We start from the raw sequence: 17,533 nt of genomic DNA on the forward strand, positions 1-17,533 counted from the left end.
CATAAAGCTGCATATAGCTACTGAACAGACGTGATTGTGGCATTTATTTATTTCTCAATCACATGCTAGTCAAGACAGCCAAGCGTGTGAAAGCCAAAAAGTGAGATAATTAACTTGAAAGATTTATGCAGAGCTGCACGGTGGTGTAGTGGTTTACGCTGTCCCCTCACAGCAAGAAGGTTCTGGGTCGAGTCCCGGTTCAAACCAACCAGGGCCTTTCTCCCTGTGTATGCGTGGGTTCTCTCCGGCTTCCTCCCACAGTCCAAAGACATGCAGAAGGGGGCTAGGTAAAATTGAAAACTCTAAATTGACCGTAGGTGTGAATGTGAGAGTGAATGGTTGTCCGTCTCTGTATGTGGCTCTGCGATAGGCTGGCGACCTGTCCAGGGTGTACCCGCCTCTCGCCCAATGTCTGCTGGCTCGAGCGACCCCCCGCGACCCGTAAATGGATTAAGTGGTCCAATGGATGGATGGATGGATGGCTTATGCAGAGAGATGACATAGGCCTCAAATTTCATAGGCAATGACTCAAGCATGCAGTGGCACAAATAGTACGTCAGTGCTGTAGCTTATAGGGAGCAAAGCATTCCTCTACATGGCCTGTGGCGACTCCCTGCACAAAAACAGCAACTGATTCCTGATGGTAGCGAATCTACATCTGATGCATTGGATGTTTTTTGCTGACCTACAGAAACACATAACGAGCTGTGTTAAGTTGTGTGAATTATAAAGAATGGAGTGGAATGCCAAAGTCAACTCACTGTCATTGTTTATATGGACATCCTTCAGAGCAGCTGCATGCAGCTTTTGTGGTATGAAAAAATGTGGCTTAAAACACATGAAGATTTTTGAAAGTGTATTTTATTTTTTACAATTTTATTACAAAAAACAACAGATGATTACATAGATTTCCACAATGCTCTGCATCGCTTTTCCTTTATTTATTGTTTTTATTACTTTGTGGAACATTACTCACAGAGCCACAGCGCACACACAAATCCAGAAAAAAAGAATAAATCAACATACACCAACTTCGATGGCTGAAAATTAAAGGCACTGTCTCGCAAGAGGATACAATAAACAAGAACGTGGTCGATGATCCTCACTGTCACCATTATTAACACCGCTCTCACAATCATTGTTACACAAGACGACTGATTATATCATCGGTGCACTGGGAGTGCTGGTGAGGCCCCCAGTCGGCACTAGAGAGGCAGACAACCGGGCGGCTGCAGTAGGTCCCTCTTGCCGTAGGTGGAGGATCCCACGTTGGTTGGTGCGTAGACGGTGCCGATTGTGTTGCTGGAGCGCACCAAGAAGTCTGCTAGCCTCTGGGTGACGCAGGTGGCTGTGTTGCACTTCCTCTTCTCCATGTGGTGGCTGGGAGGAAGAGAGAAAAAGCAAAGCGTGATGTGTTATGGCATTGAGAGAATATCTGTCATAGATATTCTGCATGCACGTTGTGCATGTGATGAAGAGATAACACAACAGGAGCTGTTTTCTATACATTCTGCTACCTGTTCACAGCTGTGAGCCCCCTCTGCGGCCTCGTTCCCATGAGGCCGAGGAACGGGCTGGAGATTGGCCCCGGCGCTATCCAGCCATCGCCTCCGTCCGGGAGAGCACTTTCCCGCTCTGTGGATGAGCTCTGACTGAAGTACCTGAATCACAGAGGGGGAAAAAGGGGCCAAACCATTTTACACTGATGGCTGATGACACCCTCTTCAAAAAATCCACTAGTCGCAAGAGCAGGAAGACAGAGTGGCCACTTAGACTAAGCGCCCCCCCCCCGGGACGAAATATGAAGCACAGTCAAGCACAAGAGTTATACACCAGTTCCCCCGATGCTGCTCACACGGAGCAGCCTCTTTTTTCTTTGTTTTTTTTTGCCTGACTTCAGTGATATTCAGGTGCTTGTCTGCAGGTTCATCTCAGGTTAAGTGTCGGTCCTCCTGGCAGTCAGGACGATACAATGTAAACGCTAACCAATGCTTCAAGTGTCCAATTTGATATGATCAACAGCTCAACTTGCAAAGTACATACATGCTTGCATTATATATTCATGTACCTGTGCCTGGGGGCGGTGGCGACGCAGCGCAGCAACACAAGCAGCATGAGGACGAGCACAGGCGCCCTCAGGTGATACATAGTGTCGGTTGATTTACCTGGATCAACACAGGAGATGCAACAAAGCTCGGTTTTATTGTTACAGATAGGCCAAACCAATGGAAGTAGTCGATTTTTAGATTGTCCCTATGAAACAATTTTTGTAATTAGTACATAGCACAAAATACAATTGTTCAAAAGTGGACAGAGAATATGACATTGAGTTTCCTATTTGAGGAAAGAAACTATATTTCACTATATTTGAAGTATTGTGTAATCTATACGATCTTTACTTTACCTAAAGTCTAATGCTCAGTGATTAAACAAGCATTGACCAGTTCAGCTCTTATGTCATGAATATTCGTTCAGTTATTTCCTGTTGCACAGCTTAAAGCCTACACTTAGTGTTTTAGCCTATACATATTTACATTTCATTTCATGTTTCAATCAATCAGCATCTTATTATGAATAAATCATTTAGTCAATAAAATGTCTAAAAATAGGGAAAATAGCCGCCAAAAATTTGTCTGTCCAAAATCCACTTACTAATCTAATCACTCCATGGTCCTTTAGGACAACGACAAGTAGCAAGCATGCAGTACATGCACTTCTCCTCTCTGTTATGTGTGTCTGGTCGTTTATTGCAGTTTGTGTACATCATACTTCTGAGTAAAATATTTATATTCAAGAGAACTCTTTTTAATGGGCGCATACTTAGATGAAATAGAAAAATCTCTGCATCATCTTTTCACATTTCTCTGTAATTCAGACAGTATGAAAAAAACATACATAATGTCTTTGGATACCCTTTGGATCTTTGATTTAAAATATACAGGAGTTCCATTTATTTAAAAAAACAAACATATGAGTTGTAAAGGTCGACAGAAAAAACTAGTTGAGTAAAAATATTTCATTTAAACCTTCAAGACAACTATTGCAATACATATCAAAAATATTAAAAATGTATTGCAGCTGCCCTGCAATAGTAAAAAAAAAGTAAAGATACTTACTTTGTCTTTTGTTTGCCAGTAAAAAGCAGATCTCAGGTCTGTCACTGGAGCAGTCCAGGGTTTGTCAGACTGCCACACAAACCGACTCCAACAGTTATAGGCTCTCCGCTCAAACCACTTGTGACATCAGCTCCCTCCAAATATAGCCTTGCATTTTCATTTACACAGAATGGAAAAGGGTGGAGGTGTAAGTAATACCCGGAGAGTCTTATATACTGTATGTCGTATACACACGCCCTCCATAATGTGTACTCTTAAATCAGTTTGCGCACAAAAACCAATTGAGCACACGCACACACAAGCACGGGGCACGCACACACAAATGTGGACGTCACCACCCTCCTCATCGCCTTCGTCATGATCGTCAACGCCGTCCGTGATGGACCTGACCCGCCATAAACCCACACTAGGGAGAGGAACACTGTCAGAGAGGAGAGCCGTCTTCCTATTTACCTTGAGACACATAATGAAGTTTAAGGGTCGTCAAACTCTGGCCTTGGCGCCCTCCCCCTTGGGCTTCATCGATGATGAATAATAAATTTCGAAGATGAATTGTCATCAATAATGGATGCTGTCTCATTATGTTGTCGGAACACGTCACAAACAACTGAGAAGGTACCAGTTAATGAAGCGATGGTTAAACATGAGATTAACGCCGAACACGCATTGTGACCTGGGAATGTGACTAATTTAAAAGTGGATTAACAATCTTTGCAATAGTTTCCTGACAACTAGTTTGGAAATATTTAGCATAATGGTGTATCTTTAAAGCTGCTAATCAATATTTCATATCAAGAATGGGTCAAATGGCTATGTATAATGTAAAAAAGTGGTGTTTATAGGAACTACCGTGACCAACAGAGAATTATTATCATTAGAGTATTTTACTGTCTTTCAGCTCCTTGTTTTGGTTTTCCAATCTGGAACTCTTTTGGGTTCGCTCTCCCCGCTCTTATCATCGTTGGTTTGGGCAACAATCTCTCAAAACCCAGTAAACGCTACCAGAAAAAGTTAGAGGCCAACTTGTAAATATATTGGGATCATGTAGCAGATATTTCTGTCAGTGTCACAGTCTGCCCTCTCCTCATCTCATCCACCTCACCTCCCAGTACTTTTCCACCGGCCCCTCCTTCTCCTCACCTGCCTGCCTGCCACGCCCTCCTCATCAGCACAACTCTCCTCACCTGTTGCACTCAGCTGCCTCTGATCACCAATCAGCCCGGTATATAGACTCTCCTCGCCGGTCGCTCTCTGCCAGATTGTTGCACTCATGCAAGACTCTCCAGCGATTTCGCGACTGCCTACATGGATTCGACCCTGCCTGCTCCTGACCATCCTGTCCTGTCGCCATTCCCGGGTATCACCTCAGCGTTCTGTCCCCGACCACGAACTTCGCCCTGTCCCTCCTCGTTTCCGTCTGCCTCTCTCCTGGGCTGTGTGGTGTATCCCTGCAACGGCTCCTTGACTCCCTGCCTGGCTTCGTCTCTCCTTCCGCCTGTCCCTCGCTGGTTCGTTTGCTTCGTGTGTTGGATTTCCTGGTTACTGGACTTTCCGCTTCCCTGACTACTTATCCTTCCTGCCCCTCTTCGGAACCCTCGCTCAATCCTGAGCCTCTGCGTGAGTATGGTAAACCCATTCCAGATCCGTACTCACTATTGTTCCTGCTCAGCGGAGTCGATTCCTTGACTTCCCCCAAAGACTCTGAAGGCTCGCGGCTCGAAGCTGTCGGTAAACTGTTTCCTGTTTTGCTACTCGGTGTTTCATATCGAAATAAAGTTCATTACCAACTATACTTGCCTGATTTGGTGCTGCTATTGGGTCCTAAACTATACCCGTTACAGTCAGGGGTTTAGTGTTTATCAAAACCATTTCTTCAAGGACAGTGAATTTTGGATTTAAAATTGCCAGGTCACAGAAACAAATTCCAAATAAATGCTGATAATAATAATAAATTGTTTATTTATGGGCTCCTTTCAGAATACTCAGACACCTTACAAGATAAAAACAGATTCACAACAGTAAAAACAGACCAGACATAAATACATAAGCTGAATTTGAAGAATAAAATTGGGCAGCTCTCAGCTAAAAGGCTACAGCCTGTTGTCACTATGGTGGGAAATCTGGATTTCCTCAAGAAATTAACAAAAATATTCAAATACAACAAGTTTGTCTAAAAGTCATATTTAATTGAACAAAGTCAAGAGTACAACAATCTGTTCAGCTGGTTGAGCTCCTTCACCATGGGAGGGTTCAGAGGTCAGACCCATCATACAGGAAAGACATTTTAAATAGCCAGGTCGGCAGGGGTCAACAAGAGGGTTGGCCCTTTCATCTTTCAAAATCCTTCTTTCCCGGCCCAAATGTCTTACCACCCCTACAAAAACCAGCCGTTCATTAACTCCTTGTAAATCCCCGACTTCAGTCACTGCCACCAGGTGGCTGCAAAATTAGTTATCGGGTTTAAATATTCATGATCAAAGCAAATGAACCTTCAAACTGGCGTCAGACTTTGGTTCAAATGCTGCTAAACTGTGGTTGAAATATGGCGTCACCGGTTTTCCGTGCCTCACCTACATTAAACTGTTGGGGAAAGCGAGGAAAATACACATACAGACATATCTTGCTATATATATATATATTATAATAAGCTGACTGACAAAATAGGGTTTGGGGAGCTTTATCTGTGGGTTTCAAGCAGATCTGCTATATGGCGTCTGGTGTGCTTTCAACCGGATTTATTTGGATTGAATAGAAGATGGACTGTTCATTTGAGATACTCTCGGCGCACTGGCTGTAAGAAAAGTGCTCATAAAAAATGTAATCATTAGAGAATACATGAGATAAAATCTCACACTTCATTTCACATTACTAAACGCAGCGGGCAGCCCTTTGATCACATCACAACACATGCTATTCAACGTCGTGATCACTGTTTCTAATGATGATCTGTGTCCATCGAGATCATCCCACTGCCCCACTGGGGAAACGTCACCACCGGCCTGTCGGGTAAGTGCAGGCGTTTCTTTTCACCGAGGCTTTGAGCTCACAGCTCCAAACATCCCCAAACCCGCCGAGGTCCAATGAACACCCCCTTTTGTTTCCTGCACAAAATCTGCAGCAATTATAATGAAAAGGTGATATTATTGCAGATTTCTCTCTTATTATTATTATTATTATTATTATTATCATTATTCTATTACACAATGTGGCCAAAACGCAGTCAAAGTCCTTTGCCAAAACTCATATGATGAACACATAAACAACACAACTACTTCAGGATGATTTTGGCCACATGTAACCGATTTACCCAGTGCCCGCTCCATTTCATTGGCTGGTTTGGTTAAAAGGTTAATTTGATTTAATATATAATAAGCCTATTAAATATTTAACTCCAGTGGACAAGAGGAGGGTGTTTAAAAAAGGTTAATATTCAGTCTTGAAAATAGGACACGGCTGAAAGAAAACAATTGAGGAAGGAAAAGAAATCAGAATGTGGGTGTCGTGTGCAACTACGCGGCCGCGTGTGAGACTTAACATCTATTTTTGTGATTTATGGTCAGGGGAAAGCATAGCACAGTCATTCCTCTGTCACATCCCCTGGATCATTTTAGTTATTGCAAGGAGCTGTAGATGTGACAGATAAACAGCGGACATAACCGAGACCTGGGACCATGCGCTGGGAAAAACAGATGCCACCCGTTTATTGACTGCATGGAAACGAAACAACTCTTTGGTCAGCAAAGCCGGTAGTTTCATTGTTTCATTATTTCAAGTCGGGACCTCTTTGCTCCGGCCTAGAATTCATGGGACGATTCTTCAAAAGACTGTACATATATGAAGCCTGGGCTGTATAATAACGACAGTTGTTGGGGTCAAACTAGAGACAAACGGAGAGTGAATATTGAACTTGTGATCGTCCGATGCCGAGAAACATAACTCCAGATGAATGCTTATGTTTCTCTGCGTCCTCTTAAGGTGTAAATAAGCCACACTTGGCTCGCATGATTGCCCCTCATCTCTCTCAGGTCATTATTTTAAAATTCCAAAATATAAAACAATTTGTGCTGCCCCCAAGTGGCCCAAAAAATATTACTGCAGGTTTAAATTAGGTAATAACGTACATATATTTGAAAATACGTCCTCAATGATTACTCATGATTACGTCCCTGTTAAGAAACGTAACAGGAACATAATCATAATTTTCAAATTTTTTCATGTTCATAGCATTATGGAGACGTGAGCTCTGTTTCAGTCCGGGCCCCGCAGAGATGCTGTGTAATCACGTGCACGCATGAGTCAGCGTTTCGAATTGTTCAGTGCCCTTTCACTTTTATACAAAGTTCTATGTTTCTACAGCTGTGTAAATATCTCCTCACGTGTAACAGCTCTATCCTGTAATAAATTAAAGAGGGGGGGGGGTATTGTTAGAATAGAGCAGAGGACAAAGATGTCCCTCTTGACAATCCATGTAAATGTGACATTTGGCCAAACACTTCCACTGGTCCCCTTTGGCCTAGTTTCGTGGGCCGTCAGTTCCTTCGCAGTGTGGTGTTACCTTCTGCGGCGCGTCCTTGTGTCCTGTGCTCTCTTCCTCCACCTGTGCATTTGTCTCCGTCGAGGCCTCGTCCTTACGCTCTTTGTCCTCCTCCTCTGGCTTCAGCCCCTGTAGCTCTGACTTTGCTCTGTCAGTTGGAGGAGGAGAGAGCTCAACAGTGGTCTCCGTCAGGCAGTGGGTGTTATTTGTGCAGCTGAGTCCACTGTCTTCGGCGATCCGCTCCGTCTCATGAACCTCCCCTCCCTCCTCCGGCTCTGTGGCTGTTCTCACCCAAAGTCGTGCGCCGTGAGGCGGCTTGGGAGTTTGAGGGGCGCCGGGCTGGCCCTCGGCGAGGTTCGACGGGGCCTCGAGTTCGATTTCATTCGAGGCTGCGGGTTGTTGTTTCTCCATTTCCCGCTCGGGCTTTCGAAACTGTCTCCTGAGGAGGACGATGACGGCAACGATGAATAAGTACGAGGAACCACTGAGACAAGTGATCAGACCCAGGAAGATGATCCTGAAAATATAACAGAAAGCGATGAGCGTAATGAATCTTAGGTAGATAATTATACGTAATAACCATAATAATACCACTCGGTGCTTTCAAGGAGTCTCATTAGCAATCACGATTCTATTCCCACATTTGTTGCCCGGGACATACCTGTACAAATCGGAGTCATAAATGCGACAGGCGCCCCTGCCCCCACACTTCTTGATCGACCACTTCAGGCAAGTCGAATCAATCAGGGCCCCAAAGTACACTGGTGCAGGAATCCCACCTGCAGACAACGTATGTGTACAGTTACAACAATGGAATACAACGCAACAGACAAATATTGTGTCCTCCCCCAAACATATTTTCTCATATTGTCTCATTTTGACAAACCAAACTATTTGCATTCAAACTAGACTATTTTTTATTCAAAGGAGTGATATTTAGATTGGGACCTATCCGAGCCACTACTGACATTGGGGGAAAAAACTAATTCAAATCAAACAGATGAAGCAAGATTTCCATGCAAATGAAAGTAATGAGGCTCACCAAGAGTCCTGGTTGCCAAGGCCTGGATACCCAATGCAAGTGATTTGAGCTCTGGTGTGATGCATCTGTAATTACAAAACAGCACCAGGTCACCAGGACCCTACACCATCAAAACAATGTGATCACTGAATCGCAAATTCTAAACATTGACATCTCCAATAGTCTCTATCTCCTCCTTGGGAGCGCAGACCGTATGATGACCATGTAGCCAGGCGTGGCCCCCAGGGAGTTGATGAAGGAGCTGAGGACGGACACGGCCATGTAGGAGGTGAAACTTCGGCTGCAGTCCTTGGCGTGGGGACACCGGCCCAGCTTCACCGATGTGCTGCTGCCTGCCGGGAAGGAGGCGGACACGCAGCTGCAGTTGTGAAATACCTGATAAAAAAAATTGATCAGGATGTGATTCGGTGTAGAAAAATCACATAGATAAAACGCCCACCCAACAATAGCCTGATGATTAAAAACACAACAATCAGTCTGCCCAAAGAGGTGTTTGCCCTTTCACCATTACATGGTAACACAATTAAGACATTAACAATTTACATACAAATTATTATTTTTTTTTTTTAAATAGCAAAACTTTCTAAATGAAGTAAAACAAATGTAAGTGACAACAATATCAAATTCCCATATTTGGATAAATGGGTCGCAGGGGGGGGGGCGCGTTGAAATGGAGGAAAATAATGAATTCACAGGCCTATTTTTGTTGTATGAAGATGAGTGATGCAGCTGAAAGCTAATAAGTGGACCTTTGACCTTTGATTATTTTTGTTACAGACCGTGAACCTAATTCGGGTTTAAAACATGATACGTGCTTTGCCGAACCCATTATCTGCTCGTGTCAAGTGTGTGCACATGTATTCGAGAGAACAACAGGAAATCTCCACTTTGTTTTTGCCACAGTAAATATTCAAATACATCCTATGAATAATATCTACTGTATATATGGTTATATATATATATATATATATGCCATATACTTTTAAACATCATCTGTGAGGAAAATAAAATGAAAATGAATACCAATACCAATACCAAAATTAATAGTTTTTTAGTTCAATGTGGCCATGTTTGAATTGCCAAACCCATCAACTCGACACCCGTGATAAGGGGGTTGACAGTGCATTGTTTTTTGCGTTCTCGCTCGCGGCCCTACCGTGTTCTTGCCGTATCCGCTGGAGTCGAGGCAGCCAGCCAAACACGGAGAAATGTACGTGATGCCGCTGTCTGAGCACACGGGATCCCACTCCTCTGCCGAACACGAGCAGTCGCTGTTACACTCCGAGAAGAGCATCTCTCTGTCGTACGATATGCTCTGCGTCCTGCGGGGCAAAGGTAGTTTTTATATTTTTACACTGGATTTTAAAAAAGGAGAAGTAGAGGGGCTGACAGTAAAAAACAACCGCAGAAAATGTAGATTTCAAATGATTTTTGTCAAAGCTACAGTCCTGTTCACGTGCCCGTGCATCCGTGTCTGCGGCACTGACCCGTTGTACGAAACGGTGAGGCCAGCCACGGGAATGTTGTCGCACTTGGTGCCGAACTGCAGCAGGAGGAGGAGGTACGCCAGGAAGGACGTGGCAAAGGAGAGCTGGGCTCCCGACACCACGCTCAGCTTGTACCGCTTCATCAGCAGCCCGCCCAGGAAGATCCCCACCGACACCACCGGGAGGTTCAACACGCCTGGAAGAGGAACACTCCAGTGGGCCTAGTACTCACAGTATCACGGGACAGCAGTTCTCGGATCACTCTTGAACTTTATCGAAGAGAATATTATTGGAAACTTCATTAGAGAATATGTGCCGATTCCTGTACTTGTTTTAAACAAAATCGGACTTTTTGCACCCCAGGTGAGAGGTCATCGGTCTTTTCGCAAATTTCCCAAAAAACATGTGACATATGAAGCACTGTGAATCCAACAAGGAGTCCCTGTACATGTGAATATCTGCCTTGAGAAATTTGTATGTCCTGAGATCCTCGACATGACCTAAAGTCAACATGAAGGTTAGCAAGCCCACTACCCGCCAAATGTAGAACTATCTGCATTCGTTTGCAGGGGAGCAGGTTATGGCTACGTGAGCTGCTCTGTCGTACTCTTTATTTGGATTAATGTTTCATATTTACAATTGTTTTTCTTCACTATTATTTTCACATTTCACTTGCTCCCTGGCTAGGGTAAGGCAGCAAAACTGCAGCTATGGTTGCAATGTGATTGGTTGCACAGTAGATTCATATTTCCATTTCCTCCGACAGTAGCAGTTATTAAAATATGGCTGAACGGGGAAAGAAGAGAGGTAGCTAGTGATGTAGTGAATCATAAAAAAAATAAATAAATCAATATATACCCTAACACTGAACCTTACTCACAATAACCTGATTTGAGTTCAATTTACCATTTAAATGTTCTTACCGCTTACCATTAGTTGACCATGTGCGATTGGTGCAGTTTATCTCAAAGTGTGAGAAGAGCACGGTTGAAAAGATGATTTTTTTTTACCAATAAGGAAATTAGCTCTGGATGCAGACTGTCCAAACTGTTGTTCCATGTATTTGGCTTTGAAGGTGAACAGGCCGATGAAGGAGTTGAACTTCAGGATGCTGCCACAAAGGAGCAAGAAGTAAGCGGGAGTTCCCAGCAGCCGCTTCAGCGACGGAAGAAACCCTGAGGGAGGGCATCCAGTTAACGAAAATACAAAATCTGTAGTGTTTGCAACCAAACTGGATGTAAAACATCATTGGTGTAACTTTTTTTCAGTTGTACCTTTTGCGATTTCAGTGAACTTGAGGTCGTGGTGGTTGTTGAGGGCAGCCCCTGTCCCCTCCAGGGTCTTGTGCGCCGCCGTCGGCTTGCTCTCGTCCCCCTCCTGCATGGGCAGAGTGCGCGGCAGGAACCAGAAGGGAACGCTGGAGATGAGCAGGAGGGCGGAGGACACCAGGAATCCCATCCACCAGGCGCCGACCCAGCGGGCGTCTTGCGGAGTGATGGTCACACTCTCTGAGGAGCAGGAAGTGCCGTAGTCTGTCACTTCCTGTGTGCAGAGTGTGTCTGTATCGTACACCAGACTTTATTTTGGGACAAATTTTTACTCTTACCCATATCAACATATCCAATGTCTACATACAGTTTGGCACAGTAGGAGCCCAGGAGGAAACCAAACATGGGGCCCAGGAGAGTTATGGTCTGGAGGCATGCTGTTGAAATCGCAAAACAATCACAAGTTTAACATTTTGTATTAAGTGGCCTGGAAGTGTTTAAACTATACAAGAGGCGTACGGATACATTCAATCAGGAAAAATAAATCAATACCTCCACCCTATGAGAGTGCGGGGATCTGCGACGGGGCAGTCCTCAGGTCCTACCTATATAGAATGGCGAGTTTTCAGCTTTAGCAAAGTCATCGATGTAGGCGATGCCCAGAGGTGTGACTGGGGTTTCTCCAATCCCCCGCAGAGCGTTCCCCAGGAACACATAGATCCACATGTTGGAACCAGACTCTCTCACGCAGGCTGCATGACGATAAACAACGATAAATAATGGTTTTCATTTTAGTCAGACAGCATCCTGCAACTGTGGGATTTTTCTTTTCTCACATTCCAATAGGGAAATGGTCTCCCTTCTGTCATCCCATACATGTGATGATATGCGACAGTATTACATTACACATGTAGGCGATCCAAACCACCCCACAGATTCTTATGATGTTGCATCTAAAAGAAAACTTTGGCTGCATGTTTATGTAAATGTTTAATATTAGGATACGTGAAACGTAGAAAAAACACTCCTTTTTATTCCCCTCATATTTCCTTCAGGAAGAGGAAATAATGTCTGCTGCCTCACACCGGAGTGTATGGATATATACTCAATTTTAATAGGATGGGGTTCTTAGGGTTGCATACCACAGCATTGTACTGGACTTTCCATTCTGAATACATCCTCATCTGAGTGGCTGAACAGGATTCATATGTTGCATTCGCTTCCAATTCAATGCGTGACACGCTTTTGGTGAGAGTAAGAATCGATTACGACTCAAAACAAAGGCTTGAAGTTGCATTTCGGCTGCAGCTCACCTCCTCAAAACAGGGAAAAATACACCAGCAGATATTTATAAAAGCTGAATCTACCTTATGACCTTATGATCACATCATTATTCTTGTTGGTTGGCCCCGCAGTCCGCATACAGACCGGTTACTGGCAGTGCTGACGCGAGGCTGTGTGAATACCGTTGTCTGTTGAATTCTGATAACAGCGATGGAGGGATTTGTCCCAAATAGGACGACTGCCAGTTTAAAAATAAGTTTTTTTGAGGCAACAGTCACCCAAAGAAGTGACGCTTTGGGGTTGATACTTCCAACGGCCGCCGTTATTGCGCAGCCCCCGTCGTCTCCCACTGCACAGGAGGTGAGGGGGGCTTTAAAGGTCAGACCAGGATCAGTGCATTCCAGGCATGGTTGAAGGAAAGACTGGTGACTTGTTCGGGGCGTTTTAATCAGGTTTCATGTTAAAGTAGACTCTTTGTGTATGCAAACCACCTCCCTCTGTTCACTGGAGTGGAAAGTCGCAGGAGATCGCCGATAGTTTACAGTTCCGCCTCTGGCGACCATGAACGTCTCTTCAAAAACAACTTTGCCATTCATAGAGCACCTCGTACCTGTACTGAAAGCATAGCTAAACCTTGAGAAAAAAACATTTGCACTTTGGCTGTGGCCAAATGGCACAGAAGTTAGTGCTCTCTTGCATCAAAATCTTGGTTATGGCCGGTTTAAATTGGAAAATAATTGTATAATTTCAAAGGCCCTCATCTTATCCCATCACAAAGCCCACAGTCTCACCTTTCTTGTCTTCTAATGACGGCTCCATCAGAATTTCGGACGCCTCTCGTGTTGTCATGGGATCCACACAGGCAGCGATGTTCACGCTGTCATTCTGAAAAACCTGAATAACTGTGTCGTACTTGTACCTGCGGAAAAACAATTGTGACATGATTTGATTAAGATTTACTCTTTTTTTTTGTGCAAAGGTTTCAAAAAAAACCAAGTGTTTTACCGGCCCATGAAGAAGTGTGTCAGGCCGGTGAGCAGGGCCCCCGCCGCCATGAGGACACAGCCCATAGCGATGAGTCTGGGCCGATGCAGCTTGGCGCCGAAATGGCTGACCACGGCGAGGAACAACAAGTTGCCTGTAGTGAACCACAGAGAGCAGCGGGAGAAAAGGTACATCAAGTACAAAATCACAACCTGAAACAGGAGAGGGAAGAGAGAAAAAGAGTGAGGCCTGATTGGCAGCGTCGGAGTCAGACGGTACCCATCTCAAAACTGCCGTCGATGAGTCCGATGTGGGTGCTGGAGAGGTCAAAACGTCTCTCGATCTGAGTGATGGAGCTCTTCATGTAGGTCCCCGTCAGGGCCTTGGAGAAGTAGGCGAAGGACAGCGCCATGATAAACAACTAGAAAGGAAAAAAAAGGAAGTGGAGACATTAGTATCATCCAACTGAAAAGCACAATAAATTCTTGCAAGACTAAAAATGGTTTTATGGCTTTGATTCTCAACTATGATTTCTCCTGGAGAAGCGAAACAAAAGGCAAATGACATATACACAAGTATGCCTGTGTGTATACTGTGTGTATATATATATATATATATATATATATATATATATATATATATATATATATATATATATATATATATGAATATGAATAAGGAAAGATCAAACAATATTTTTCTGACTTATGTGTTGTTTCACTTTACAAGCCAATCTCTCCGAGCTGAAATAAACCTATGCTGAGAAAGAAAGTCTCGAACGAAAATGTCATACAGAGCGTCGATAGTGTTTTGTGAGTGACGTCCCATTAAGGTTGCTGATGATGTCTGCGGTGTAGTGGCGCAATCAGACGAGTCTGAGAGACTCACGACTGATGCCGAAAAGTGTTCGACGAGCGGCGATGTGCTGGTCTGGGGGAGGTGTTTTTAAGGCCGCCAAGACTTTGCGAAAAACAACATGAGATCAGCTCTTGGCTTGATTCTACCCCACTTTTCGGGGGGAAAGAATGTTGTTCTTTTTTCCGCCAAAACAGATATGCGTCTCACGATCTAAGCAATTACCCATCCATCGTCTAAACCAGGGTCGAAGGGATGCTGGCGTCTGTTCCAGCACGACCTGGTGAAAGGTGGGTACAACAGGTTGTCAGTCTATAAAACTAAAAAAACCCATAGGACATCCCAAGCAATCAGATGCGCCGAGACGGTACGTTCATATCGAGTGCAGTGTACTCTGAGGGCATCAGCAGAATGAACTTGAGACCATGAATAAAAAAAAACTGTTGTGCATAACCAGGAAAGAGGTGTGTTGATACGTAGACGGCTTCAGTACTTTGAGAGTGGAGATGCCCGGGCGTCTGCTGGTCATCTGGTCAGGCACACACAGGGCCTGGTGACTGGCCATCCTGTCTCTGTCCTCTGCCGCTTCTTCCATCCTTCTGTGCCCCTCGATGGTTCGTCTGCTGGTGTGACCTACGTGAATCAGCCCTCAGGGGCACTGCGAGAAAAGCAGTCACAGACAAAGATAGGCTGCGGGACAGACAGTGGATCGACTCAGGTGCTGTACCTAAGTACAGTTTTGATGCTCTTCTACTTTACTTTGATCATTTCTGTGGGTTGCCGCCCACAAACCAGCCATTGGTTGCCACAAACTGCCGTTTTCAAGCCTCAAGTTTAGCATCTGGACCAGCACCAACTTGTCTTTTAAAAGCAGAGGTAACCATATTTGGAGGAGCGGCGGGTCACGGGGTGGGCCTGACTGAGGGCTCAAAGACACTGTGTTTCCTATACCTGCGACCTGCACCCCCTCGACGGAACTAGCTGTCAATCACACGGTATACGTATCCAGGCCCTAATGCAAACTGTGCATTGAGACCATAAACTCCTCTGGAAAATATTTTGCTAACGTTATAAATCAAGTGAGAAGTAGAGTCGTTCTCTCATCGACTTCTATGTGGAGTCGCCCCCCTGCTGGTCGTCCGAGAGAATACAGGTTTTGGCCACTTCTGCATTGGCTTCACTGAGTCTACATCATAGACTGTATATGAACATGGTATACATCCTTTTTTTTTTAAATACAGTCTATAGTTACTTCACACTTAATGAGTAATAATGAGCAATTACTAATAGTAACGGGTATATATTTTTGATACACCTTGTTATCATTAGGCTACTTTTTCCTAAGTAACACATTTTGAATGCATATTTTTACACTGTGCCATTATTTATTTTACTTATATGAGTGCATCAAGAACTCATATATAGGTTTAAAGAATGCAGGTCAGGCCAATGTAAAGATAAGGAAAATGCATTTAACTCTTTCATACTGTAGAGTGTTTATGTATGCATAAAGATTTGTTCTCTTTTTAAAATATATACAGTTTTTGTTAATTGGCAGTTATTTGAATGATGATTAATATCAAAATAATGGGTATCATTTTTAAGATTTTTTTTCACTGCGATATAACCCTGTTGAGGTATAACAGATTAAAACCTCAGACAGAAAGTCTAATGAGAAAAAAAAACTATATAGTTTAGCAAAATTATACAGATGCATCCATTTTTTTCTTCTTTTGTCATGGAAACATTTCCAATGCTAAATCGGTTCAGACTCACAAGTGAGTGAAACCAGAGGACCTATAAAAGCAGACGGTACCTGAGTGAGCTGCTCCAGTGTCCGGTCCTCACGATCCTCTCCGCTCGGTAAAAGGTCAGCTGCTGCAGGTTGAGTCCATAGCAGAGAGAAAAGCGTTTTCCCAGTGACCGCCCTGACTTCACTTGTCCTGAGAGAAAAGTTTTACAAATTACAATAATCCCCTCCAGGTTTATCCTGGTTAATGCTCACAGCCAAAGCCGGAGGCACACACATCATGCAAACAGGAGAATTAGATGGGAGAAGAAGAAAAAAATCACTTTATAGCAAAGCAGCTGTTTGCAGGAAGTTTGATAAAACATGAAATACCTGCTGCATCTCCGGGCCGGGGGGACGTGAGTCTCCCCTCTGAGACAGACCTGCTCTGTCCGTGCTCCTTTTCTCCTCCGATGGGACAAAAGGGCCTCACACATTTTCATTCCGCACACACATGCCAGCGAGGAGGGGGGCAGCAACAAGAGAACAGGGGGTGGGGAAGGGGGTTAGGTGAAGACAGATTATTCATTTCCAAACTATAGGCCCCTTGCCCCCCCTCCCCCCTCATAAGGTAATATCTCAGTTTCTTGATTAAAAGAAAACTTAAGAAGTTTGGTTAAAAAGAAACTCATGAATGTCCCAACTGCCTCCCGTGCATCACCTGATACTGGACTGGATCTCTCTAATAAAGGGCCTCAAAGGTGGAACAGCGTGTTTCAGTGTAGTGAGCATCTTCACAGACACCAGTCACAAAGTGCTTCATGAGGATAAAACACGAGATCAAACATATAAGAAAAATAGACTCTGAATAAATAAAAACAGAAACGGAGATAATAATAGAAAAAACAGGGGCATGGATAGAACATTATTGTCAAATCAAAAATAAAACCACATCCCCCTCAAATGCTAGTCTGAACAGGTGGGTGCACAGATTCCAATGACCTCCGGCCTGTAGAGAGACTATTCCAGAGACTAGGCTTCAGACTGAAAAGCATCCTGAGTCTTAAAACACGTCCGAGGTACTTGGTAGAGGACCTAAGAGTTCGGCTAGTGGTGTAAGACGTCTGAGATATATTGCGGGGGTCTGGCCGGGCAGGGCTCTACAAGTGTGCACCGGGATTTTAAATGAAATTCTAAAATGTACTACAAGTCAAGAGGTGTTATTTGTGACCAT

General features: G+C 44.1%; 2 protein-coding genes across 2 annotated transcripts; both read right to left on the minus strand.

Annotated features, from left to right (window-relative positions):
• Nucleotides 1–843: 843 nt before the first annotated feature.
• Nucleotides 844–3,688, minus strand: LOC118287988 (calcitonin gene-related peptide 2). The gene is made up of 4 exons (XM_047336405.1): nt 3,117–3,688; nt 2,069–2,165; nt 1,518–1,661; nt 844–1,380 (listed from the first exon to the last, which is right to left on the minus strand). Exons 2-4 carry the CDS (start codon nt 2,146–2,148, stop codon nt 1,206–1,208), a joined length of 399 nt encoding a protein of 132 aa, XP_047192361.1. The 5' UTR covers nt 2,149–2,165; nt 3,117–3,688; the 3' UTR covers nt 844–1,205.
• A 1,404-nt stretch (nt 3,689–5,092) lies between these two features.
• Nucleotides 5,093–16,771, minus strand: LOC118292295 (solute carrier organic anion transporter family member 1C1-like). The gene is made up of 16 exons (XM_035621120.2): nt 16,693–16,771; nt 16,387–16,513; nt 15,064–15,228; nt 13,995–14,136; nt 13,737–13,869; nt 13,523–13,650; nt 12,053–12,199; nt 11,786–11,884; nt 11,454–11,687; nt 11,190–11,354; nt 10,180–10,375; nt 9,849–10,014; nt 8,883–9,067; nt 8,693–8,757; nt 8,312–8,429; nt 5,093–8,167 (listed from the first exon to the last, which is right to left on the minus strand). Exons 3-16 carry the CDS (start codon nt 15,163–15,165, stop codon nt 7,630–7,632), a joined length of 2,418 nt encoding a protein of 805 aa, XP_035477013.2. The 5' UTR covers nt 15,166–15,228; nt 16,387–16,513; nt 16,693–16,771; the 3' UTR covers nt 5,093–7,629.
• Nucleotides 16,772–17,533: the final 762 nt, after the last annotated feature.

This window comes from Scophthalmus maximus, chromosome 12, assembly GCF_022379125.1.
Source record: "Scophthalmus maximus strain ysfricsl-2021 chromosome 12, ASM2237912v1, whole genome shotgun sequence".
Classification (NCBI taxonomy): Eukaryota; Metazoa; Chordata; class Actinopteri; order Pleuronectiformes; family Scophthalmidae; genus Scophthalmus; species Scophthalmus maximus.

Coding starts and splice junctions, on each gene's coding strand:
- LOC118287988 (XM_047336405.1), bottom strand. CDS start 2,148: ATGTATCACCTGAGGGCGCCTGTGCTCGTCCTCATGCTGCTTGTGTTG. Junction 1,662..2,068: donor GCCACCGCCCCCAGGCACAG/GTACATGAATAT, acceptor TCTGTGATTCAG/GTACTTCAGTCAGAGCTCAT. Junction 1,381..1,517: donor GGGCTCACAGCTGTGAACAG/GTAGCAGAATGT, acceptor TCTTCCTCCCAG/CCACCACATGGAGAAGAGGA.
- LOC118292295 (XM_035621120.2), bottom strand. CDS start 15,165: ATGGAAGAAGCGGCAGAGGACAGAGACAGGATGGCCAGTCACCAGGCC. Junction 14,137..15,063: donor CGGGCATCTCCACTCTCAAA/GTACTGAAGCCG, acceptor TTTCCTTTCTAG/TTGTTTATCATGGCGCTGTC. Junction 10,015..10,179: donor CTCACCGTTTCGTACAACGG/GTCAGTGCCGCA, acceptor TTTGCCCCGCAG/GACGCAGAGCATATCGTACG.